At 47.6% G+C, this 22087-nt stretch overlaps 1 protein-coding gene across 1 annotated transcript; it reads left to right on the top strand.

Moving 5' to 3' along the window:
• Positions 1–14585: 14585 nt before the first annotated feature.
• Positions 14586–21289, top strand: LOC120933798 (zona pellucida sperm-binding protein 3-like). Its single transcript, XM_040347194.1, has 8 exons — positions 14586–15088; positions 17267–17379; positions 18136–18239; positions 18315–18492; positions 18570–18690; positions 18767–18858; positions 20428–20567; positions 21046–21289. Exons 1-8 carry the CDS (start codon positions 14621–14623, stop codon positions 21273–21275), a joined length of 1446 nt encoding a protein of 481 aa, XP_040203128.1. The 5' UTR covers positions 14586–14620; the 3' UTR covers positions 21276–21289.
• The last annotated feature ends 798 nt before the right edge of the window (positions 21290–22087 follow it).

Genomic DNA, 22087 nt, shown 5'->3' on the forward strand with positions numbered 1-22087 from the left:
GTCCGCAGGCCTGACAAATCGCTGCCATTACTTTTAAAAAATAATAAATGTCATCTATTACCTATTTTGTAGGCGCTACGCTCTATTTGTGTGTGTGTGGGGGGGGGGTGGTATTTGGGTACAGTGTTGTATGACCGTGCAATTGTCATTCAAGTGCATCAGCGCTGAAAGTTGTTCTGGGCAGGAAGGGGGTTTAAGTGCCCATTCAGAAAGTGGTTAATGGACAGGCTGCCACTGCTAGGAGTGGTGAGAGAAACACTGGCTGTAGCTACTTCCTGCAGTGCTGAACTGGTTAACACCAATATCGGCCACAGGAGGGAGCTGAGAGGGGGTGCAAAGAGAGGAGGGATGGAGTATGAAGGGCGTACAGTGAAATGGAGGGGGGGGGGAGAATGTAGCATGGAGGGGGCAATGTAGGAAGGTGAGGAGAGAGTCCCGAAAGAGGATCCATAGCACTTTTCATTTTTTTTTTTTCGTTTTCTGCTTTTTCTGAGATACAAAAATTTGGAATTTCAAATTTCCGAAAAAGCAGGAAACGAAAAACGAATTTTCTGGAAAGAAATAATTTTCAGAAATTTTAAATTCGGACACTTTCCATTTTTAAAATTGTAAAATTCATATTTCCAAACTTAAAAAAAAAATCAAATGCGAAAATTCTACATTTTCGGGAGTCAGAAAATTCTGAAATAAAAAATTTTGAATACGAAAATTTTAATTTTTTTGGCAGTGCACGTGTCTGAAAAGCAAACGGACCCTAATTTTCATACAGGGCACATGGATTTCTTTTTTTTTTTTCTTCAAATTGTTATTTTCAACAGGCAGTTCCATGTCAAACCATCAATAATAATAATAAAGCAATAGTGTACCAATAGCATAGATACATCACACCAATAGGTAACAAGAAAAAAAAAAAAAATTAACATGGATTTCAATGTGGTTTGTGGTGAGGGCGGAGTCAGAGCTGCCGTGAGAAATTTGAGTTGTGCAAACAAATTTTGTTCAGCACAGCTGAGAACGACGGAAGGCTTGCAGGTAAAAAGGAGACCAGAGCGCCACCTGCTGTCATAAAATAAAACCAAATTTATTAATTTAGGATGTGTTACATTGATCTGACTGGTGAAGGGGGGGGAGAGTATAGAATGTATATATTTATTTATTGATCTGGCTAAAATGAGAGCAAGAGTCCATGTATACGGGAGGGAGCGGTATTGGGGATGCACAGACCGGAAAAAACATGGGAGGGTTCCTCCTAAGGGGTTTTAAAGTGGAGGTTCACCCGAAAAGTTAATTTTTAACATTAGATTGAGGCTCATTTTGTGAAGGGGAATCGGGTAATTTTTTTAAAATCGAAGCCGTACTTACCATTTTAGAGAGCGATCTTCTCCGCCGCTTCCGGGTATGGTTTTCGGGACTGGGAGTTCCTATTTGACAGTCTTCCGACAGTCGCATCTATCGCGTCACGATTTTCCGAAAGTAGCTGAACGTCGGTGCGCAGGCGCCGTATAGAGCCGCACCGACTTTCGGCTACTCGTGACGCGATAGATGCGACCGTCGGAAGACTGTCAATCAAATAGGAACGCCCAGTCCCGAAGACCCATACCCGGAAGCGGCGGAGAAGATCGCTCTCTAAAACGGTAAGTAATGCTTTGATTGTAAAAAAAAAACACCCGATTCCCCTGGACAAAATGAGCATCAATCTAAGGTTAAAAAAAAATTCCGGGTGAACTCCCGCTTTAAGGCAGCATTGTAAACAAATTTTAGATAGAATTGTCAAAGATTCTTGATTTAGAATATTTGGTCAAAATCATGTTGCAGTTAAAATGTGAGCTAAGTGATAACAATGTGATAAAAATGAGAGCTCTGGTTAAAGCGGGAGTCCACACAAGAATGGAACCTCGGCTTTTTCGGAACCCTATCCCCCCCCCCCCCACCGGAGTCACATTTGGGTGCAGATACCTGTATTTGCACCCACTTCTGGGCATAGACCCCCGCATCGGTTACGCCACTTCCCCCCCCCCCCCGTCTTCTGGTAAACACACAGGTCTCAGAAGACAGCAGGGACCAGTGAGGACGCGTAGTAGGAAAGCCGGAAGTGAAGCCGCAAGGATGTACTTCCTGATTCCCTCACCGAGGATGGCGGCGGGGGCCGACCGAGGGCCGAGCGATTGCTCAGCTTTGGCTGCTGACATCGCGGGCACCCTGGACAGGTAAGTGTCCATTTATTAACCACTTGTCCACCGGGCCTATTCTGGCACTTCTCTCCTTCATGTAAAAATCAAAATTTTTTTGCTAGAAAATTAATCAGAACCCTGGTGCTGGGGAGGCTATTAAAAGGCCAACGTATTAAAAAAAGTGCAGAAACTTTTTGAAGAACCCTCGTATTTGTAAATTGATCAATCCCGATTTACTGATGGGCAACTTAACAGGCAACAGTAGATAGTCCAGGGTATTTAGTGAGAGGCTTGGCGAGTTTAAGTTCTAATTTTATTTAACTAGTTTTTTTGGATTTTTTTGTTTTTGTTTTATAAAATGTTTTTTTCCCCAAAAAAGTTGTAATTTATAAGTTATTTCTTACACAAAAGCACAAGCTTACTTATTACACCCCAAAATACATTCTACTATACCTTCTAAGTATGGGAATACCACATGTGTGAGACTTTTTCACAGTTTAGATGCATAAAGGGGCCCAAAATCCAAGGAGCACATTCAAAAAATAGCGCAAACTCATAGAATGGCGCCAAACTTCGGTACTTAAAAATCTCCATAGGTGACGCATTAACATATTTTTTTGTTACAGGTTACTATTTTTGAGTTTCAGAGGAGGTCTAGTGCTAGGATTGTTGCACACGCTGTAACGCATGTTTACATATGTGGGCGGGATGTGCATGCGTGTTCGCTTCTGCGCACGAGATGACAGGGACATTTTGAGAATTTTTCTTTTTGTTTGCTTATTTTTTTTTATTTTTACACTTCTTTTTTTTTTTTTTTTTTTATCACTTTTATTCCTATTACAAGGAATGTAAACATCCATTGTAATAGGAATGACTGTGACAGGTCCTCTTTATGGGGAGATGCGGGGTCAATAAGACCCCACATCTCTCCTCCAGGCTTACAAGCATGAAATCGTGAAAAAAAAATACCGATCTCATGCCGACAGCCGTGATTGCGGCTTTGTTTACTTCCGGGTACCGTCATAACTTTGCGCCTGGGCCTCCGACGGTCATATAGATGACTGGTGACCATCTGGTCACCAGTCATCTTTATGCTTCCCAGGCAGTGCCGGCTGATTCGCTCTCCGGGCCCCCGATGGCTGCCTATAAGAACGATCAAGGGGCAGAACTGCTTTTATCGTGCAGAGAATCGTCGGCTGAAGACGGTGATATCTGAATGATGCCTGTAGCTGCAGGCAAGTCGAGGATGTATTTTGTCGTTCAGCGGTTGTAAAGTGGCTAAAGCGACGCAGTGCCGAATTGCAAAAAGGGGCCCCGGTCCTTTAGCTGCATAATGGTCCGGGGACTTAAGTGATAATGATACCATTCCAAAAGTGCAATATACAAACACTAAATTTTACACAGCGTCACATAATCGTAGTGTCTGTTGTAGTAATACCCCAACGCGTTTCGACCCATACAGTCGTGGTCGTCTTATGTTTTTAAAAATTCTGGTCATGAGACTAATTACTTCACCTTCCAGTGTTTAACTTTACCCTTTTGTGTGTATGAAAATTAAAAATTTGGTGAAACATACTCTTTGGATATGTTGAGATGTTAAATATATTCCTTTTTAGAGCAAACCAACCCCCTGAAGAAGACGGCGACTATATGGGTCAAAACACGTCGGCGCATAACAGACGCAACGATTATGTGATGCTGTGTAAATTTTGTGTTTGCACTTTCGGAATGGTATTTGTTATCCCTTAACCAGAGCTCACATTTTAACTGCAACATGTTTTTGTCCGTATGTTCTTCTAAATAAAGATTTTTAAAATTCTATCTGAATGTTTACATTGCTGCCTCAAAACCACTTGGGGGTTCTTCTTCCCGTGTTGTTGAGTCCATGTACACCGTGCCGGTCACCTGTCTCTGGGACTGTAATAAAGAATACGGTACAATAATACACCCTGGAAATTACAAAAAAAAGACATTCTCCATCCTTTTCCCATTCTATATTAACGATCAGGAGATCGGAGACACACGGATCGGGGCTGCAGATTATAGAGACTGACGATCCCCACATATTACACAACAAGACCATTCCAAGGACCGGAAACCACAAATTGTACCAATAACACATTTCTGCACAGTCCTTCCAACACACAAACCTGATATTATATAAAGAAGATAAATATAAAAATCAAAGGAAAAGGGGAAGAAGGAGTTGATTAGAGCTGATTATGGTAAACAAAGGGTTTAAATAGGAACAAATATTAAAAGACAATTATGTATTTTTTTATTATATATTTATTTATATTGTTTTTTTTTCAATAGTACTTAGGATGATGCAGCATCGATCCCCTCCACTTCTACTGACGGAGAACTGAGAGATCAAACATCTCTGATCACTCATTTCTCAGACAGCCAGTGACTGTCAGTCCTCCGCTCTCTTCTCTCCCTCTCCGGCACTAATTGGAGCCCCGGACTGTGGAGGGGGTGGGAGTGGCTGGCTCAGGCTCTCTGCGGCTCGCTGACAGGAGGTCCCAGCTGCCGGTCTTGGCATTGGGGGTGGATCCTGACTTTAAAATTGGGATCTCTCCACAGCCTGGACCGGCTGAGTGACCCAGTGGGCTTTAGCCAAACAACCTTTCCCCGTACTTCTACTTTAATAAAAAAAAAAAACATTATTTTTGCTTTAGCTGACATAGAAAGATAGAGATATTGGGGCAGATCCATGTACCTGGGCGCATTAATACGCTGGGCGCAGCATATCTAAGATACACTACGCCGCCGCAACTTATTTTTTTTATTTCGAATCCACAAAGAATTTGCGCCGTAAGTTACGGCAGCGTAGTGTATCTTTGGCGGCGTAAGGGCGCGGAATTCAAATGGATGAGATGGGGGAGTGTTTTTTGTTAATACGTTGTGACCCGACGTAAACAACGTTTTTTTTTAACTGCGCATGCGCCGTCCGTGGGGGTATCCCAGTGCGCATGCTCGAAATTAACCCGGAAAAAGCCAATGCTTCCGACGGTGACGTCATTCTACGCAAATCCCTATTCGCGGACGACTTACGCAAACGACATAAAAATGTCAAAATTGTACGCGGGAACGACGGCCATACTTAACATTGAGTACGCCTCATAACAGCAGCTTTAACTATACGCCGGAAAAAAGCCGAACAAAAACGACGTAAAAACAATGCGCCAGCCAGACGGACGTTCATGGATCGCCGTAAATAGCTAATTTGCATACTCGACGCGGAAATTTACGGAAACGCCACCTAGCGGCCGCCAAAATATTGCATCTAAGATCCGACGGCGTACTAAGACGTACGCCTGTCGGATCGATCCGAGATGCAGTCGTATCTTGTTTTGTGGATACAAAACAAAGATACGACGCAGGAAATTTTAAATTACGCCGGCGTATCAATAGATACGCCGGGGTAATTCTTTTGTGGATCTGCCCCTAGATCTTCATATCTGATCAATGTTTATAAACAATGTTACTTTGTATCTCTCTATCTCCCGTCTGATCAATGTTTATAAACAATGTTACTTTGTATCTCTCTCTCCCGTCTGATCAATGTTTATAAACAATGTTACTTTGTATCTCTCTCTCCCGTCTGTCTGATCGATGTTTATAAACAATGTTACTTTGTATCTCTCTATCTCCCGTCTGATCAATGTTTATAAACAATGTTACTTTGTATCTCTCTATCTCCTGTCTGATCAATGTTTATAAACAATGTTACTTTGTATCTCTCTCTCCCGTCTGTCTGATCGATGTTTATAAACAATGTTACTTTGTATCTCTCTATCTCCCGTCTGATCAATGTTTATAAACAATGTTACTTTGTATCTCTCTATCTCCTGTCTGATCAATGTTTATAAACAATGTTACTTTGTATCTCTTGTAATATTGGGGGTGTTTAGCTCAAGTGGGATATGCGATTTTAAGCGATTCACGCCAGTCCGGAACTATGTTTAAGGGCTTGTTGGCCCACTTTTATTGAAAAGGCAAAAATAACAAAATCCAAACATAGGTTTCCCACGCAGGGGGTTTTCACTGTCCACACAGAACGGTACCTTCAGCCTCCTGGCTTATACGTGCCAAAGAAAATACCGAGCCACCTCGCTCTTGTCAGCAGTAGCACAACTGCTCAGGCTCCAGCATGGAGCTCTCCTGACTCCTGTCAGCAACCTTAGACTCAGGTCTCTGGGGTTTCACAGTGCAGCCTGCACTCTCCAGCTTCTCTAGCCACTTCACAGTGCACACCTGCACTCTCTGAGTTCTCCCTTGCAAGCCTGGACTCCTGGGGAGGGTGGAGCCCAGAATGCTGGTCCTGAGTCTCCTATCAGGCCCACACACACCTGCACAATCAGTGTGCTGATCACCTCTAAAGCCTGAACCCAGGACTGGGGATTTTATTAACCATTGAGGAAACTTGAATGCCAGTTTCCTCTGTAAACTGCAAGCTCCCTGGAGCCCCACATCCAGTCCAATTGAAAACCCTGGGTCACCACACCCCTGGGGTACCACACTACTACATATCTCCCCCCCTTGTTTCGACCCAGAGGGCGGAACACCAGCATACCTCATCAGGGTTGGCACACCTCTGTGCCGGCTGTCAGCCGCGTAGGCCCAACTCTTTTTTCCGGGTGCGTTTCCAGGCACACCCTACCCTGGATCGGAACGGGATCCTACCATTCTGTATCCCCATCCTACTCCTTCTGTCCTTGGGGTTCCTGAACTCACATTTCTTTTCTGGTGGCCCCCTGCCTTTCCTGCTACTTCCTTTAAACTCAGTTTCTGGTTTCTGTAAGGAACCTGCTCCAGACACTACGCCTGATGAGGAACCACCTTTTCTCCAATTACCAATAGTGTCAGTCATTTCTTGCTCAGGGTTTGTTAGGGCCAGGCCCAAGGAGGGACAACACACAGGTGAGCAGCTATCCCCTATGGGACCTTCACAAGGCTTCACTTCACCTGTTGTCCAAATCTCTGTGGGCAGTTGTCCTAACAACTGACATTGAACAACGCATGACCCATTCCTAGCCGTACCAATTTTTGCCAGCTCACACTTTTCCATGTCACAATGTTTGTTCCTCTCCACTCTATATTTGAGAGTGTCTCCGGGTACCCCATCTTGTACCTCTTTATAGGTGAGAGACAAAATATCTGCTTTTGCTGCATCCATATCTGGCCCTTCCTTCTTAGGAGGTTTAACAGGTGAGGCAGTATCCACGCCATTTACTAAACACTGCTCAGCCGCACCTCGGACCGCACTAGCAGATATGTCCATCACCACATCAGGCGGAGAGACCTCTGACATCTCCAGCAGCCCCCCAGAATGCCTTCCGTACTGAACTGTATGCGGAAGCACCCTCACAGGAAACCGGGAGATCACCTGCCACACTATCAGAAAGCACCGTACTAACCAGTTCCACTGGTGACTAATTTTAACCGGCACAGGTTGCACTACCTGGCTCCATCCATTGGTACCACACAGTACCACCACCGCCGACTGTAATGGAGGCACCCAGGTATACAAGGACTGTGCTTTCACCAGTTCAAGCAAATCCACTAGCATATCTGTAATTTCTACACACTCCACATCAATATGCCAAACATTTTTGGGGACCTTAACCTTATTAGAGACATGGAGGGGCTCATTCACTGCAGCTTGGGGGTCCAAGACCTTTAAAGGGGCATCCACCTCACTGGAGGTAGCCACCACAGCCGGATGCTCCCCTGGAACACTGTCCAAATTTAGCATCACTTGTTTCCCCATGTACACTGCATGCTTCATTAAACACATGAACACCTTCACACCTGTCATTGCCAGACTGCATTAAGACACTTCCATCATGAGTGTTTTCAAACACATTAGTTTTAGCATTTAACATTTCATTATTACCATGTTCAGGTACCGTCTTATCCTTCAGAATGGCACCATAGCTGTCCCAGGCAACCTCCGGCTCCAAAACGCAGAGCTCCCTGGGGGTTTCTAGGGACACCTCTGTGGCATTCATTACAGTTGCTAGGGGAGATAACACATCTTTAACTGTATTCATAGCAACATTTATATCTCTAGTGAGCTGCACTAGCCCATTAGCAGCTGGGCCATCAACTTTAGCCAATACAATATTATCAGTTTTACCTATCACATTGTCATATTCAACTTTACCACTTGCCTCCCCACTGAACAGGGCACTGCAGCGAGGCAAGTCCTTTTCCACACAGACAGTGGATCTCCCATTTGGGGTCACTGCAACTCCAGTGTGCACATTCACATAGTCAATCTTTTCCATGCATTTACCAGCAACAGTCTTACCGATCACTGTAACGGGGGATGCCATGTTCACTTGAGTACGTTGTCTGTCCTTTATCGCACTTACACTGGCCAACTCTCCCTGGGATGAAACTGCAGCAGCCACTGCTGACTCCTTAGCACCCCCTGCAGGCACAACAGGTACTTCCTTACTGTTGCCAGAGGTGATTGCAAACACACTTGCACAAGGATCTGGGCTTGCAGACAAAGACTTGTGCCCAGTAGCCATGTCTCCAGCCATGTTCCATAATCTGGGACAAGAAAAAATGCCATGCCCCAGCTGACCACATTCCAGGCATGGTACATTTTTGCACACATCTTTAGTGGGACGCCTCTCCACATCTCCACTGTAGCTCCTCCTTCCGGTTACCATTTGATCTCTCGTTGCTAAGGGAGACGGCGCTCTTCCAGCTGTACTTTGCTGACTCTCCCAAACGCAGCGACTTTGCGATCCTTGACGCCTTGTTGCTTTCAATTTACTACGCTCCTCTGTCGGCAATACGTTTCTCACGTGGTTTGCAGACTTGATATCACCACCGTTGCTACGGGCAACCACATACCTCTCAAACTTCTGATCCGCCTTTTGGACACTCCCGGCACTCAAATCAGGTTTTCCAAACATTGTTGCAGACCTTTGTCTGGCTGTGTCACTTTGTATTGGAGACTGAGACAAAGGGCACTTGGAGACAACATGCCCCCACTCACTGCACCGCAAACAGCGCTCTTGCTTCAGAGCCTTAGCAGGGCTTCCCCAACTGCATCCTCTTTCAAACTTAGGACTTTGCACATTAACAGCTGGCCTGCTTGTACTAGCGTTACCAGGGGCGACCACATGCACTTCCCCTTTAACTGGGGTTAGTTTAGCAAAAAACAGTCTGCAGTACTCTCCAGCAGGCTCAAACCCTTGCATCATCTTTGCAGTCACTCCACCAAACTTTTGCACCGTCCAGCAAAAAAAAATGAAGCACTGTCACTTTAAAGCAAGTTGCTTTTCACTTCATGCAAGCTCTCCTCAGCTGCACACATATTGTGCTGTCTCAAGCACACACAGTTCATAAAACAGGTGAACTTACTTTTGCAGAGATCTCCAGTTCTGCCAAGATTCTCCTTTCACAGGCACATAACCTGCAATGCCTTTTGCCTGGCTGCACTTCCACACACAGCCAACAGTTCCTGACGTGAACTCACTGTAGAGCAAGGACCCGGATACCACCGTCTTGTGCCCGCTGAGTCCACCACTGTAAACATTGGGGGTTTAGCTCAAGTGGGATATGCGATTTTAAGCGATTCACGCCAGTCCGGAACTATGTTTAAGGGCTTGTTGGCCCACTTTTATTGAAAAGGCAAAAATAACAAAATCCAAACATAGGTTTCCCACGCAGGGGGTTTTCACTGTCCACACAGAACGGTACCTTCAGCCTCCTGGCTTATACGTGCCAAAGAAAATACCGAGCCACCTCGCTCTTGTCAGCAGTAGCACAACTGCTCAGGCTCCAGCATGGAGCTCTCCTGACTCCTGTCAGCAACCTTAGACTCAGGTCTCTGGGGTTTCACAGTGCAGCCTGCACTCTCCAGCTTCTCTAGCCACTTCACAGTGCACACCTGCACTCTCTGAGTTCTCCCTTGCAAGCCTGGACTCCTGGGGAGGGTGGAGCCCAGAATGCTGGTCCTGAGTCTCCTATCAGGCCCACACACACCTGCACAATCAGTGTGCTGATCACCTCTAAAGCCTGAACCCAGGACTGGGGATTTTATTAACCATTGAGGAAACTTGAATGCCAGTTTCCTCTGTAAACTGCAAGCTCCCTGGAGCCCCACATCCAGTCCAATTGAAAACCCTGGGTCACCACACCCCTGGGGTACCACACTACTACACTCTCTATCTCCTGTCTGATCAATGTTTATAAACAATGTTACTTTGTATCTCTCTATCTCCTGTCTGATCGATGTTTATAAACAATGTTACTTTGAGGACAGGAAATAATAATTTCCACATACAACAGATTTGTAAATCAGATCAGTGAAGGGATTTGTCTTATTGAAGATAATAAATCCAGTATTAAAGTGTAAGACAATATTGTAGAGGGATGGATACAAATGTGGTGATTTATTGGCCATGAAGAGGACAATTAAAGTGCTGAGAGGTCACCTGAGGACAGAAAACACCGACATGTGAGGAGTCAGAGGAAGGTGAGGAGTCAGAGGAAGGTGAGGGGTCAGAGGAAGGTGAGGGGTCAGAGGAAGGTGAGGAGTCAGAGGAAGGTGAGGAGTCAGAGGAATGTGAGGAGTCAGAGGAAGGTGAGGAGTCAGAGGAAGGTGAGGGGTCAGAGGAAGGTGAGGAGTCAGAGGAAGGTGAGGAGTCAGAGGAAGGTGAGGGGTCAGAGGAAGGTGAGGAGTCAGAGGAAGGTGAGGGGTCAGAGGAAGGTGAGGGGTCAGAGGAAGGTGAGGAGTCAGAGGAAGGTGAGGAGTCAGAGGAAGGTGAGGAGTCAGAGGAAGGGGAGGAGTCAGAGGAAGGTGAGGAGTCAGAGGAAGGTGAGGAGTCAGAGGAAGGTGAGGAGTCAGAGGAAGGTGAGGAGTCAGAGGAAGGTGAGGAGTCAGAGGAAGGTGAGGAGTCAGAGGAAGGTGAGGAGTCAGAGGAAGGTGAGGAGTCAGAGGAATGTGAGGAGTCAGAGGAAGGTGAGGAGTCAGAGGAAGGTGAGGAGTCAGAGGAATGCGAGGAGTCAGAGGAATGCGAGGAGTCAGAGGAAGGTGAGGAGTCAGAGAAGGGTGAGGAGTCAGAGGAATGCGAGGAGTCAGAGGAAGGTGAGGAGTCAGAGGAATGTGAGGAGTCAGAGGAAGGTGAGGAGTCAGAGGAAGGTGAGGAGTCAGAGGAATGTGGGGAGTCAGAGGAAGTTGAGGAGTCAGAGGAATGCGAGGAGTCAGAGGAATGCGAGGAGTCAGAGGAATGCGAGGAGTCAGAGGAATGCGAGGAGTCAGAGGAAGGTGAGAAGTCAGAGGAAGGTGAGGAGTCAGTGAAATGTGAGGAGTCAGAGGAATGTGATGACACTGAACAGTCCAAAAAAGAGAAACACGAGACTGTCGGAGGCAAGCCAGAGAATCAGATTGTAATGAACATTCGGGAAGGTGGACCCTCTGTGGGGTCTGCAGAGACCATAACCCCCCCCCCCCCCCGAGTCTGACCACACCCACCAGATCTTCACTAGAGCACCCGGCAAGGAGATGACTGGTGGGTGTGCCGGGATGTGGCCCTCAGTCACAGTTGGCAGCTGGACAGGAACAGAACCAGTACGTGGTGCACAGCTAATCCCAGGGACAGGAGGAAGGGGAGGGCGGGGCCATGGACAAACATAGTCATCAGGGGATCCCAGGGACAGGAGGAAGGGGAGGGCGGGCCATGGACAAACATAGTCATCAGGAGATCCCAGGGATAGGAGGAAGGGGAGGGCGGGGCCGTGGACAAACATAGTCATCAGGGGATCCCAGGGACAGGAGGAAGATGAGGGCGGGGCCATGGACAAACATAGTCATCAGGGGATCCCAGGGACAGGAGGAAGTTGAGGGCGGGGCCATGGACAAACATAGTCATCAGGGGATCCCAGGGACAGGGAGAGGAGGAAGATGAGGGCGGGGCCATGGACAAACATAGTCCTCAGGGGATCCCAGGGACAGGGACAGGAGGAAGGTGAGGGCGGGGCCATGGACAAACAGTCATCAGGAGATCCCAGGGACAGGGAGAGGAGGAAGGTGAGGGCGGGGCCATGGACAAACATAGTCATCAGGGGATCCCAGGGACAGGGAGAGGAGGAAGGTGAGGGCGGGGCCATGGACAAACATAGTCATCAGGGGATCCCAGGGACAGGAGGAAGGTGAGGGCGGGGCCATGGACAAACAGTCATCAGGAGATCCCAGGGACAGGAGGAGGGTGAGGGCAGGGCCATGGACAAACATAGTCATCAGGGGATCCCAGGTACAGGAGGAAGGGGAGGGCGGGGCCATGGACAAACATAGTCATCAGGAGATCCCAGGGATAGGAGGAAGGGGAGGGCGGGGCCGTGGACAAACATAGTCATCAGGGGATCCCAGGGACAGGAGGAAGATGAGGGCGGGGCCATGGACAAACATAGTCATCAGGGGATCCCAGGGACAGGAGGAAGGTGAGGGCGGGGCCATGGACAAACATAGTCATCAGGGGATCCCAGGGACAGGGAGAGGAGGAAGATGAGGGCGGGGCCATGGACAAACATAGTCCTCAGGGGATCCCAGGGACAGGGACAGGAGGAAGGTGAGGGCGGGGCCATGGACAAACAGTCATCAGGAGATCCCAGGGACAGGGAGAGGAGGAAGGTGAGGGCGGGGCCATGGACAAACATAGTCATCAGGGGATCCCAGGGACAGGGAGAGGAGGAAGGTGAGGGCGGGGCCATGGACAAACATAGTCATCAGGGGATCCCAGGGACAGGAGGAAGGTGAGGGCAGGGCCATGGACAAACAGTCATCAGGAGATCCCAGGGACAGGAGGAGGGTGAGGGCAGGGCCATGGACAAACATAGTCATCAGGGGATCCCAGGGACAGGAGGAAGGTGAGGGCAGGGCCATGGACAAACAGTCATCAAGAGATCCCAGGGACAGGAGGAGGGTGAGGGCGGGCCATGGACAAACATAGTCATCAGGAGATCCCAGGGACAGGGACAGGAGGAAGGGGAGGGCGGGGCCATGGACAAACATAGTCATCAGGGGATCCCAGGGACAGGAGGAGGGTGAGGGCGGGGCCATAGACAAACATAGTCATCAGGGGATCCCAGGGACAGGCAGAAGGTGAGGGCGGGCCATGGACAAACATAGGCAGATACAAGCTGCACTCAGTAACAGGAACACAGATCCACCAATCACACATCACCAGACACATCATGCTTTTTTATCAGCGAGGTCCCATTAACCCTTTCAGTGCTGGAACCTTTTTTTTTTGTCGCACAAACATCAAAATGCTAATTTTTGGTCTTAAAATTACTTAACCCCCCCCTCCTCCCGAAACACAATATATTTTCTGAAAGCAGAAGGCCAGTATAAAAAACTAAATCGGAGTTAATAAAATTTAGTGTTGCACAATATTTGATGATCAAATCCATATTTTCAGTAAAATATGCTCTAAACTTCATTTCATTGCAGACAAACACAATAAACTCCATAGAGATAGAGACGGGGTTTTGTTGAGTAAGTAGATACCAAACCTGTCAGGCCTAAAAGGTGTGTGTGACCGTGACATGGTGACAGACTGTAAAGTCCACTATTGCCCATAGGTGGCGCTTTTAAAAATCTTCACAGCTCAACAGATTAGAGTAAAAGGGGAACTTCAGTCTTCCAACAATTACCAGGATCCTCTACAAGTGTAGCCACGCCCCCATAGGGGTTGCTGAATGTTGTGGTTCACCACCAGTCACCCTGCCTAGCCAGACATCTATCTCTCGGTCATTCAAAGACACAAACCAGTCCATAGTTTTGTTTTATTTGAGGGGATTAAACTTGGATGGGGATTTGGGAATTTTGGGATGCTCAGGAATTTTGCTGGGGACTCCTATATATATGCCTCAATCTCCTGTATACCTGCTGTGCCTATTATGAGGGGTTCACACCATACCTGTGCTGAGTTCCTGGGTCTGTACACCCGCTGTGCCCATTATGAGGGGTTCCCACCATCCCTGTGCTGAGTTCCTGGGTCTGTACACCCGCTGTGCCCATCATGAGGGGTTCCCACCATCCCTGTGCTACTGAGCCCTACAATAAGTCTCTCCTGTTGGTGTGAGTGACATTAGTAGTATGGTGTAGTATCAGTTGTATGTGATCCAATCATTGTACATCCTTGTGAGGTTCCTCTCCTCCATGCAGCTTGTGTAGCACACTCCATGTGGACCCGTCTCTCCCATCTGATTCCAGTATGAGGATGAATCTAGTCATCTTCTCCGCTGGATCTCCAGGGGGGTGAGGTGACCTTCATTATTGGTTCATCTCCCATCCATCATGTATAGTCCCAGCCATTGGGTGTGGTGATGATTGGCCCCAGCTGGGGGTATCAGTGGTTGGTGGGAGGGGTATAAAGGACAGCTCTCTCTCCCTCATTCCTTGTGTTGTGTCTCTTATGGGGAGGATGGGTTTTCTGGTGAAAGGTGGTTGGGTGCTGCTCCTGGCTGTGGCCTATTGGTCAGGGTTTGGCTGTGATGGAGTCTTGGTGAGACATGGCCGCCAGTCAGATTGGTGGAGGGGCAACCAGCGGGCTTTACCTGGCCAGGGCTCTTCTAGATGGGGCTCCAGAGACTGGAATGCTAATCGCCCTGTTGTGGGGGTTGGGGCCTCTAGGGGTTCACTTGCTGGACGTGTTGTTGGGGTTCCACGAGATCTGCCGCAGCCTGGGAGCTCCCCTATCAGCCTCCAGTGTGGAGAGGACAACATGGTGGTCACCGTCCAGAGGGATTTCTATGGGATTGGGAAGCTGGTCCAACCTTCTGACCTGAGCCTGGGGCCCCGTGGCTGCGAACCCGACCCCCAGAGTACAGACACCACTGTTACCTTCCAGATCAACCTCCAGGACTGCGGCAACACGGTGCAGGTAATCTTCACATGTTCCCTGTGTCCATGTGTATTAGTCAAGGGCCCCCCCCATAATCCTCTTCCGGTAGTCTGTTGGGTATAGAACCTTTTTTGCTGCCACCGAGTTCCTAATGACCCTGTAGCTGATGTTCCATTGAAATGGACTAACTGACCCCCAATTTCAATAATATATTGCTGCAGCCTATCCACTCTAACTTCCCTACCAGCCAGAGTAGCATTCAAATCCTCTTCTTTCTAGAGGAAGACGTGTGTCATCCCTTCAAGGCTTGATTCATATGGCCTCCCCTTTGTGGGGAGGGGGTGTACAGAAACTTTAAGGCTCCACTTTGGGAAGATGAAGGTATAAGCGAAGACAAGACTCTTTTGAATAGGGTATGGGAGCGTTAGAACTCTTGTTGGGTTTTTGGTAAAAAAAAAAAAATGGGGTTTTCTTTCAGTTACACTTTAAACACAGATCCTATGGGGTCCTTTCTCTCTGCAGGAATGTTGGGGGGGCACTCCGCCCCCCGATCTGCCCACACCAAGGACAGGAGTAGTTTGCATATGTGGGATTGCTGCTCAGTGATAGGACACCATGTTGCAGTACTGTGTTGGTGCCCCCTGTAGTTTGCTTTGTTGCACAGCTGTCTGTGGCAATGCCCCTGTTCAACCGTACTGTGTGGTAGGGATCTGGCACGTGGAGGTACAGATGGAGAATCACCAAAAGTGTCCAATGGGCGCTGACTCTCCAGACCATTAGTAGGGATGATTGTATGTGTAGCTGGACAGGAAGTTGGAACTCTTTTGTGGGGTTACTTTAAGTTGGTGCCGGCAGACTGAAGACTTGCCTTTGTAGACTGATTCCTGGAAGACCAGTCACCAGGTCAACAAATCTTTTTATCATATTTTTATTCAGGTTTACTTGTGGAGACTGCTGTTGGGTGCCGCCATCTTGGGTGTGATTTCGGAAGCCTCAGAGTTGCCGCTCCTCCCCTGACGGTTACATAGGGATTATGCAGGATGAGGTGGAGGAGCTGGGTCAGCACAAACTAAATGGATGCTCCAGAAGAGGAGAGGGCCATACTAGGGTTGATTTCTGGAATGTCAATTTACCTAGCAAGTCAATAATTCCACATGGAAAGGGAAAACCTGGCATGTAAACATTTGACTGACTTTGAAATGTTTAACCCTACAAAAAAATCCTGTTCCCTTTTAAGCATGTTATACAGCATAGTGCATGTTTTGTCTAATTTTGGCCCCCTATCATCTGAAATGCCTGGTTCTGCCCTCCCCTGTAAACTGACCACGGTTTATCATGGCTGCTGAGCCCTGACCCCGCCTACCAGCTCTGTCCGCTCCACGACCCTCCCCCTCCTACTGGAAAAATAGAATGTCCCTACAATCCACTCTTAGAAAATTAGATGTGCCCCACTGGTATGTTCTTTAGCATTACACTTCCACCTTATTGGAGGGGCTCCATGTGACTCCTCGTCTCTCCTCCCAGCTGATGTCAGCGGAAGTTCTGGGCACCTCCTGCTGTAGCTGGCAGAGGAGAGAGATGAATAGTCACGTGAGCATCGGGAAATGTTGTCTGATAAAATTGTATGGGTGCCAGGCAACGAGGCCTACAAATGGCCACTGACCTTTACAGCAAGGAGCACATGGAAGGGTGACGTATGGAGAACAAAACCCAAAAAACCCCGCTCAACTCGCCAGCCTGCAACCGACCTGAATTGTCCTGTCTAATAGTTTGTGTTAAAAACGAGGGTCTAGTTGCACACGTTTGTAAATTCATTCAAAAGTTGCTGAGCCACTTCACAGCACTCCAGTATTATCTGCAGTCCTATCTCTATAAATGTTTTTGAGAGCCTCCACAGTGGAAGCGCATGCATGATAATGGATGGAGGGCAGGTAGGCCTGGAGGGACCCCTCTCCAATGCACTGGACACCCACCATATAGAAAATGTGTGCAAACTAAAGCTTTGTTTGTAACGCAGACTGTTAGACGGCATAATTTGGTGGTTTTGAAGGCTGGTTGGTGAGTTGAGCTGGGAATTTTCTTTGGTTTTGTTTGCAACGTAAATTAGGGCTTTTTGGCCTGGGGTCAGACAATGGTGGGGTTGGGGCCCGGTCTCATGAATTGGACTAAACAATGTTTCCATCTTTATAAGTCTGTATCATTCTCTTCTCTACACAGATGACTCAAGAATGGCTAATCTACACCACCAACCTGACCTACAGCCCAACCTCCTCCATTCCAATCATCAGAACCAACCCAGCTGTGGTCCCCATAATGTGTTTCTACTACCGGTGAGTCAACACTACTAGATGAGCTTACACTGGGGGGGCCATGCAGGTCCCAGCTGGTGTGCCCCCCCCCACTCTGGTCACACATATTGACCAGACCCTGAAGGTTAAACCCCCTAGTTGACTTGTTTTCTGTCCTGGCATCTTTCCTGGTTGGCATGTTGGCCACCTATTTTGACATTATGGATTCAAGTTAAGGTTTTAGGTACTTGAACTACTCCTGACATCTGTGGACTTGATGTCTGTGCCTGCGACCTAAATCTTCTACTGCAGTAATGATGAATTTCCTCTTATGAAGTGTGATCATGGGAAGATCTACATTGAAAATGGTGGATTACTTTAAGTTTCTGAACTTTAGAGAACCTTGTGGTCAAGAAGCTGGGACTCCCTTTTTATTGTCCCTGGAATCTTTATAATGTCCTTTTTATGGCAATGTTGGGGTGATCAGATGAATAGAGGCCTAACAAGGTTCTAAAGAGAATCTGGGGACACATATGGTAGCTGTTTCCAGTCACTTAAAGGTTCAGGCATCTTGTCCCATTAATGTACAGTGACCAAATGAAGCCAGATAGTAAAGCCAACAGGAATGGAATCAACCAGACAGCCGTCCTTCAGTAACTTGCTGGATGGTGTAATTGTAACCAGGATTTGACTCTGTACTCCATAAGTCAGAGATGGGCAGGAAAAGAGTAATATGATATTTGTGACATTAAATGACTTCCGTTGACTCATTCCTGACCTTGATCCTGTTCTCTGTAGGCACGATAATGTGAGCAGCCAGGCCATTAAGCCAACGTGGGTTCCGTTCAGCACCACTGTGTCTTCAGAAGAAAGGTTGTCCTTCTCTTTGGTCCTGATGACTGGTGAGGAAGATGGGTAATCTGGGGGGGGGGATATTGTTGGGCCTTTACTAATTCCCTTTCTCCTTATGTATACAGAGAACTGGAGTGGTCCCAGAAGTTCTCCCATCTATCAGTTGGGGGATATTCTCTACATAGAGGCCTCTGTGGATACTCACAACCAAATGGATATGATCCTGTATGTGGACCGCTGTGTGGCCACCATATCTCCTGATGCCACCTCTTCTCCAAGTTATGACCTCATTACAGACAATGGGTATGGTTTTCAGTGGTGGGTGGGGGAGGGGGTTGGGTTGCCATTTGACCCAAATTGTAAGTGACCATCTTCTGCAGGTGTCTGGTGGATGGAACACAAGCTGACGCCTCCTCAGCCTTCATCGCTCCAAGGGTCCAGACTAACACTCTACAGTTCACGGTGGATGCCTTCCGGTTCCTAGGAAATGATGTCTCTCTGGTGAGGACGGTTAGAATTTGTTGCACAGATTGGTGCCTTCTAGGAATGTTTAACCTACTAAAACCTTCTATTCCAGATCTACTTGACCTGTTACCTGAGAGCTGCTGCTGCCACCCAGGTCCCAGATCCCACCAACAAGGCCTGTTCCTATAGTAAAGCCACAAACAGGTGAGACTATTAAAATGGCTGTTGGGTGTCTGTGGGTTGCTGCTCTTCCCATAGCATTTGTCTGTCTGTGATCACTTCTGCATGGATCTAGTAACCAGTGACTGGGACAATTTATGGACATAACATGGCAGATTCCTAAAACAATGGTGTAAATATGTTATGTAGGAATTGGCCCGATGTTCCTCATTTGGCAAACACATTTTGGGGCGTTTGTGGCAAATTTGAGTGCTGCAGTACACCATTATTCACTGAGAGATCGCAGTGCATTGATGTCTAGCCTGAGCATGCACCTGACCTGCATTCTTTGGCCAATCATGGCACGCTCTGCTGTCAGCCATGATTGGCCAAAGGCAGGGTACCTTTGCCCTCTGAGCCATGACTGGCTAAGGTCCACTATAAGGCTGCTTACACACAGCTTCTGTGTATATGGTCTTATCAAGAGAACGTAGGCTAGAGGCAGGTTAGTTGGTGGCATGCAGGTTGTTTGTATCCCTGACAGAATTAAGAAAGGCATGGGTGTCGTCGTCCCCCCCCCCCCCCCCCCCCCCCAAATCCATACCAGGCCCTTTGGGTCTGGTTTAGATTTGAAAAGGAACTCAACACCAATTTTTTTTTTTTTTAATCTATACCAACCCCTTATCTGAGCAAGCAGCCTGGCAGGCCAGATATGGGGGGGGGGGGGGAAGGCACATCAATATGAGTGGGTATCAAGTACACTGTACCCCCTACCCTTTCACCAAAAGTGTCAAAGTAAAAACCACAAGACATTATTTTTTTTTTTTTTTTGACAATTCCTTAAAGGTGTCCTTTGATGTCCATATTCAATCACTCTGCCTGACCGGTCCAAAAAAATGATCTTAATCAATGGGGGGGACCTGCTAACTGCTGTGACCGCTGTTAAATAGGCAAGGGCAGGGCCACCCACTGATTGAACGAAGTGACCCTTCTGACATGTACTGTCAGAGGGGTGGGGTCATCTGTTATGTCAGCGGGTGGCCCTGCCCTTGCCTATATAACGGCAGTCCCAGCAAAAAGACGGCAGTCGGTGGGACACCTCCGATGAAGGCATAGGTGTGTGGGTTTTTTTTTTTCTTGTAGGGTACAATATATCCATTCTCAAGGGGTCTGGTATCTAGGGCTCCCTTAAGGGGGGCTTCCAGATTCCACTAGGCCAGGGTTGTAGGGGATGCGGCCCTTGTCCCTGGAGGGATGAGCTTCAAGGTGAATGTCAAACTACCCATATAGTGTTGGCTTTTCACTGACCTTCCAGTGCATCTTCTAAAATCACAGGTCGGGGATGCCTCCCATGAAGGCAGAGTAATTTTACAAAAAGAATGGGTAGGGTACAATATACCCTTTCACAAGGGGGCTGGGATCTGGGGGCTTCCAATAAGCCACAACACCAGGCCAGGGTTGTGGGAAAGAGGCCCTTGTCCCCTGGAGGGATGAGCCCCAACTTGACTTTCAAGATAAATGTCAAACTACCTACAGTGTTGGCTTTTCACTGAACTTCCAGTGCATCTTCTAAAAACACAGGTTGTCATACATACTTTGGTTTGTTTTCTCCAGCTGGTCTGCAGTTGAGGGCCCCAGCACTATCTGTCAGTGTTGTGGGACACCAGGAACCTGCAGCAACCCCACTGGTCTTACAGGAGGAAGGAGCCGATTTGGAAGACCGAGAGCCTTTGGGAAGAGGGAAGCCTTGGATGGTGAGTCTTAACCATGCAGCTGCTGCATACAATAATGGTGGGGCCACATCTGCTCCTTATTTTGATTGGGAATTTCCTTCTGGGGGGGGTTCCTGGCTGAAGTTCCACCTGGCCTTGATTCTTGCACCAGTAAGGTTATCAAGGACACAGGTGGAAATGAAGGGGGAAGGTTAGGACCTGAATGGTCTTCATATTGCTGCTTCTATCCCCATAGAGATGTGTCCCTCACTTGTTTTAGTACTAGAACAGGAAGGTACATCTCCTGCATAGCAATGCAAATCTTGAGGGTTCACTTCAAAACAGCCTCTCATCCGTTCTGTTAAACTGGTTTGACGTGACAATTTGATTCACAAGGGTCTACAGTGGACACCACCTCTGCACACTTGAGTAGAGCTGAGTTATCACCTGGAAAGCCCTTTTGATTTCATTGTATAGAGATGTGTATTTGCCTCCTGACCCTCCAATGTTTCTCCTGCAGACTCTATCATGGAAGAGGGACAGTCGGTGACCATCTTGGGACCTCTGATTGTGATTGGGCCAAAACAAAGCGACCTTGCAGCTGCAGTGATGAAGGAAGAGCCCGCCCCCGCAGAGCTCTGGTGGTTGGTGGCTGTTGGGTGTCTCAGTCTTCTTGTAGTCGCTGTGTGTACGGTGTTCATTGTCAAGTCTCCGAAAAAGCCGCAATATGTACTGTCTGTAGAAAAATAAAAAATTGTCATTAATCATCTGGTCAATTTTTTATACTTGACTATAGATTTTGTGATTTCTAGGGTCTTTAAATATCTATATCGTTTGTCTTATGAAGGTTGCTCCAATAAATTTCTCAATTGGGGCAGAAGTTGCAGCCAGGTATATTGGGGGGGTCTGCAAGGGCTGCAGACATACTACAGAAAACTATACATGATAACTGAGATCATGACTATTACTGCCCCTTAATGCATCATTGCATCCGCACTTTGGCTTCCTACATCCCTCCTTTAAAAATGACTTGTTCCACATTCAATCTGTTTCTTCACAAAATCTATTACAGAAGATCAGGAAAAGTCACAAGATAAAGACAAGGGAGGGACAGCAAAGGGAAAACGAAACCCTACGAAGGTGTGCAAACAATAAGCCCAACTATTGTAGTTGGGTGCTGGGCTAGGAGTGGAGAGACACTGGTTGTAGCTGCTTCCTGCAGTGCTGAACTGGTTAACACCAATAGCGGCCTTTTGGCTAAGATCAAGTGTAGTATCTGTTCTTATCAGTTGTCAGAGGAGCGCTAAAGCACCTCCGTTAAGAGTGGATGCAATCCAATGATGTCATTGCATCTGGAAGGATGGTTTCAGCAGGGACTACGCCAAGCTGCCCGATAGATACTGGGGGCCGGCCTATGGTTGCGTCTGAGCCATCTGGAAGGGTGCTCCTGGTGAGGATGGGTGGCTGCACTTGGTCTGGTCTTTTTGCCGAGTTCTAGTCTGGCCTTCTGGCTGGTGTATATGCTATCTCTGTCAGCAATCCGGTTGGAGGAGCTGGTAATG

This window comes from Rana temporaria, chromosome 3, assembly GCF_905171775.1.
Source record: "Rana temporaria chromosome 3, aRanTem1.1, whole genome shotgun sequence".
NCBI lineage: Eukaryota > Metazoa > Chordata > Amphibia > Anura > Ranidae > Rana > Rana temporaria.

Bases quoted from the DNA above. Each gene is read 5' to 3' on its own strand.
- LOC120933798 (XM_040347194.1), top strand. From the start codon at position 14,621: ATGGGGAGGATGGGTTTTCTGGTGAAAGGTGGTTGGGTGCTGCTCCTG. The intron at 17,380-18,135 runs GTGAGTCAACAC...TGTTCTCTGTAG, and splicing joins ATAATGTGTTTCTACTACCG to GCACGATAATGTGAGCAGCC. The intron at 18,493-18,569 runs GTATGGTTTTCA...CATCTTCTGCAG, and splicing joins GACCTCATTACAGACAATGG to GTGTCTGGTGGATGGAACAC.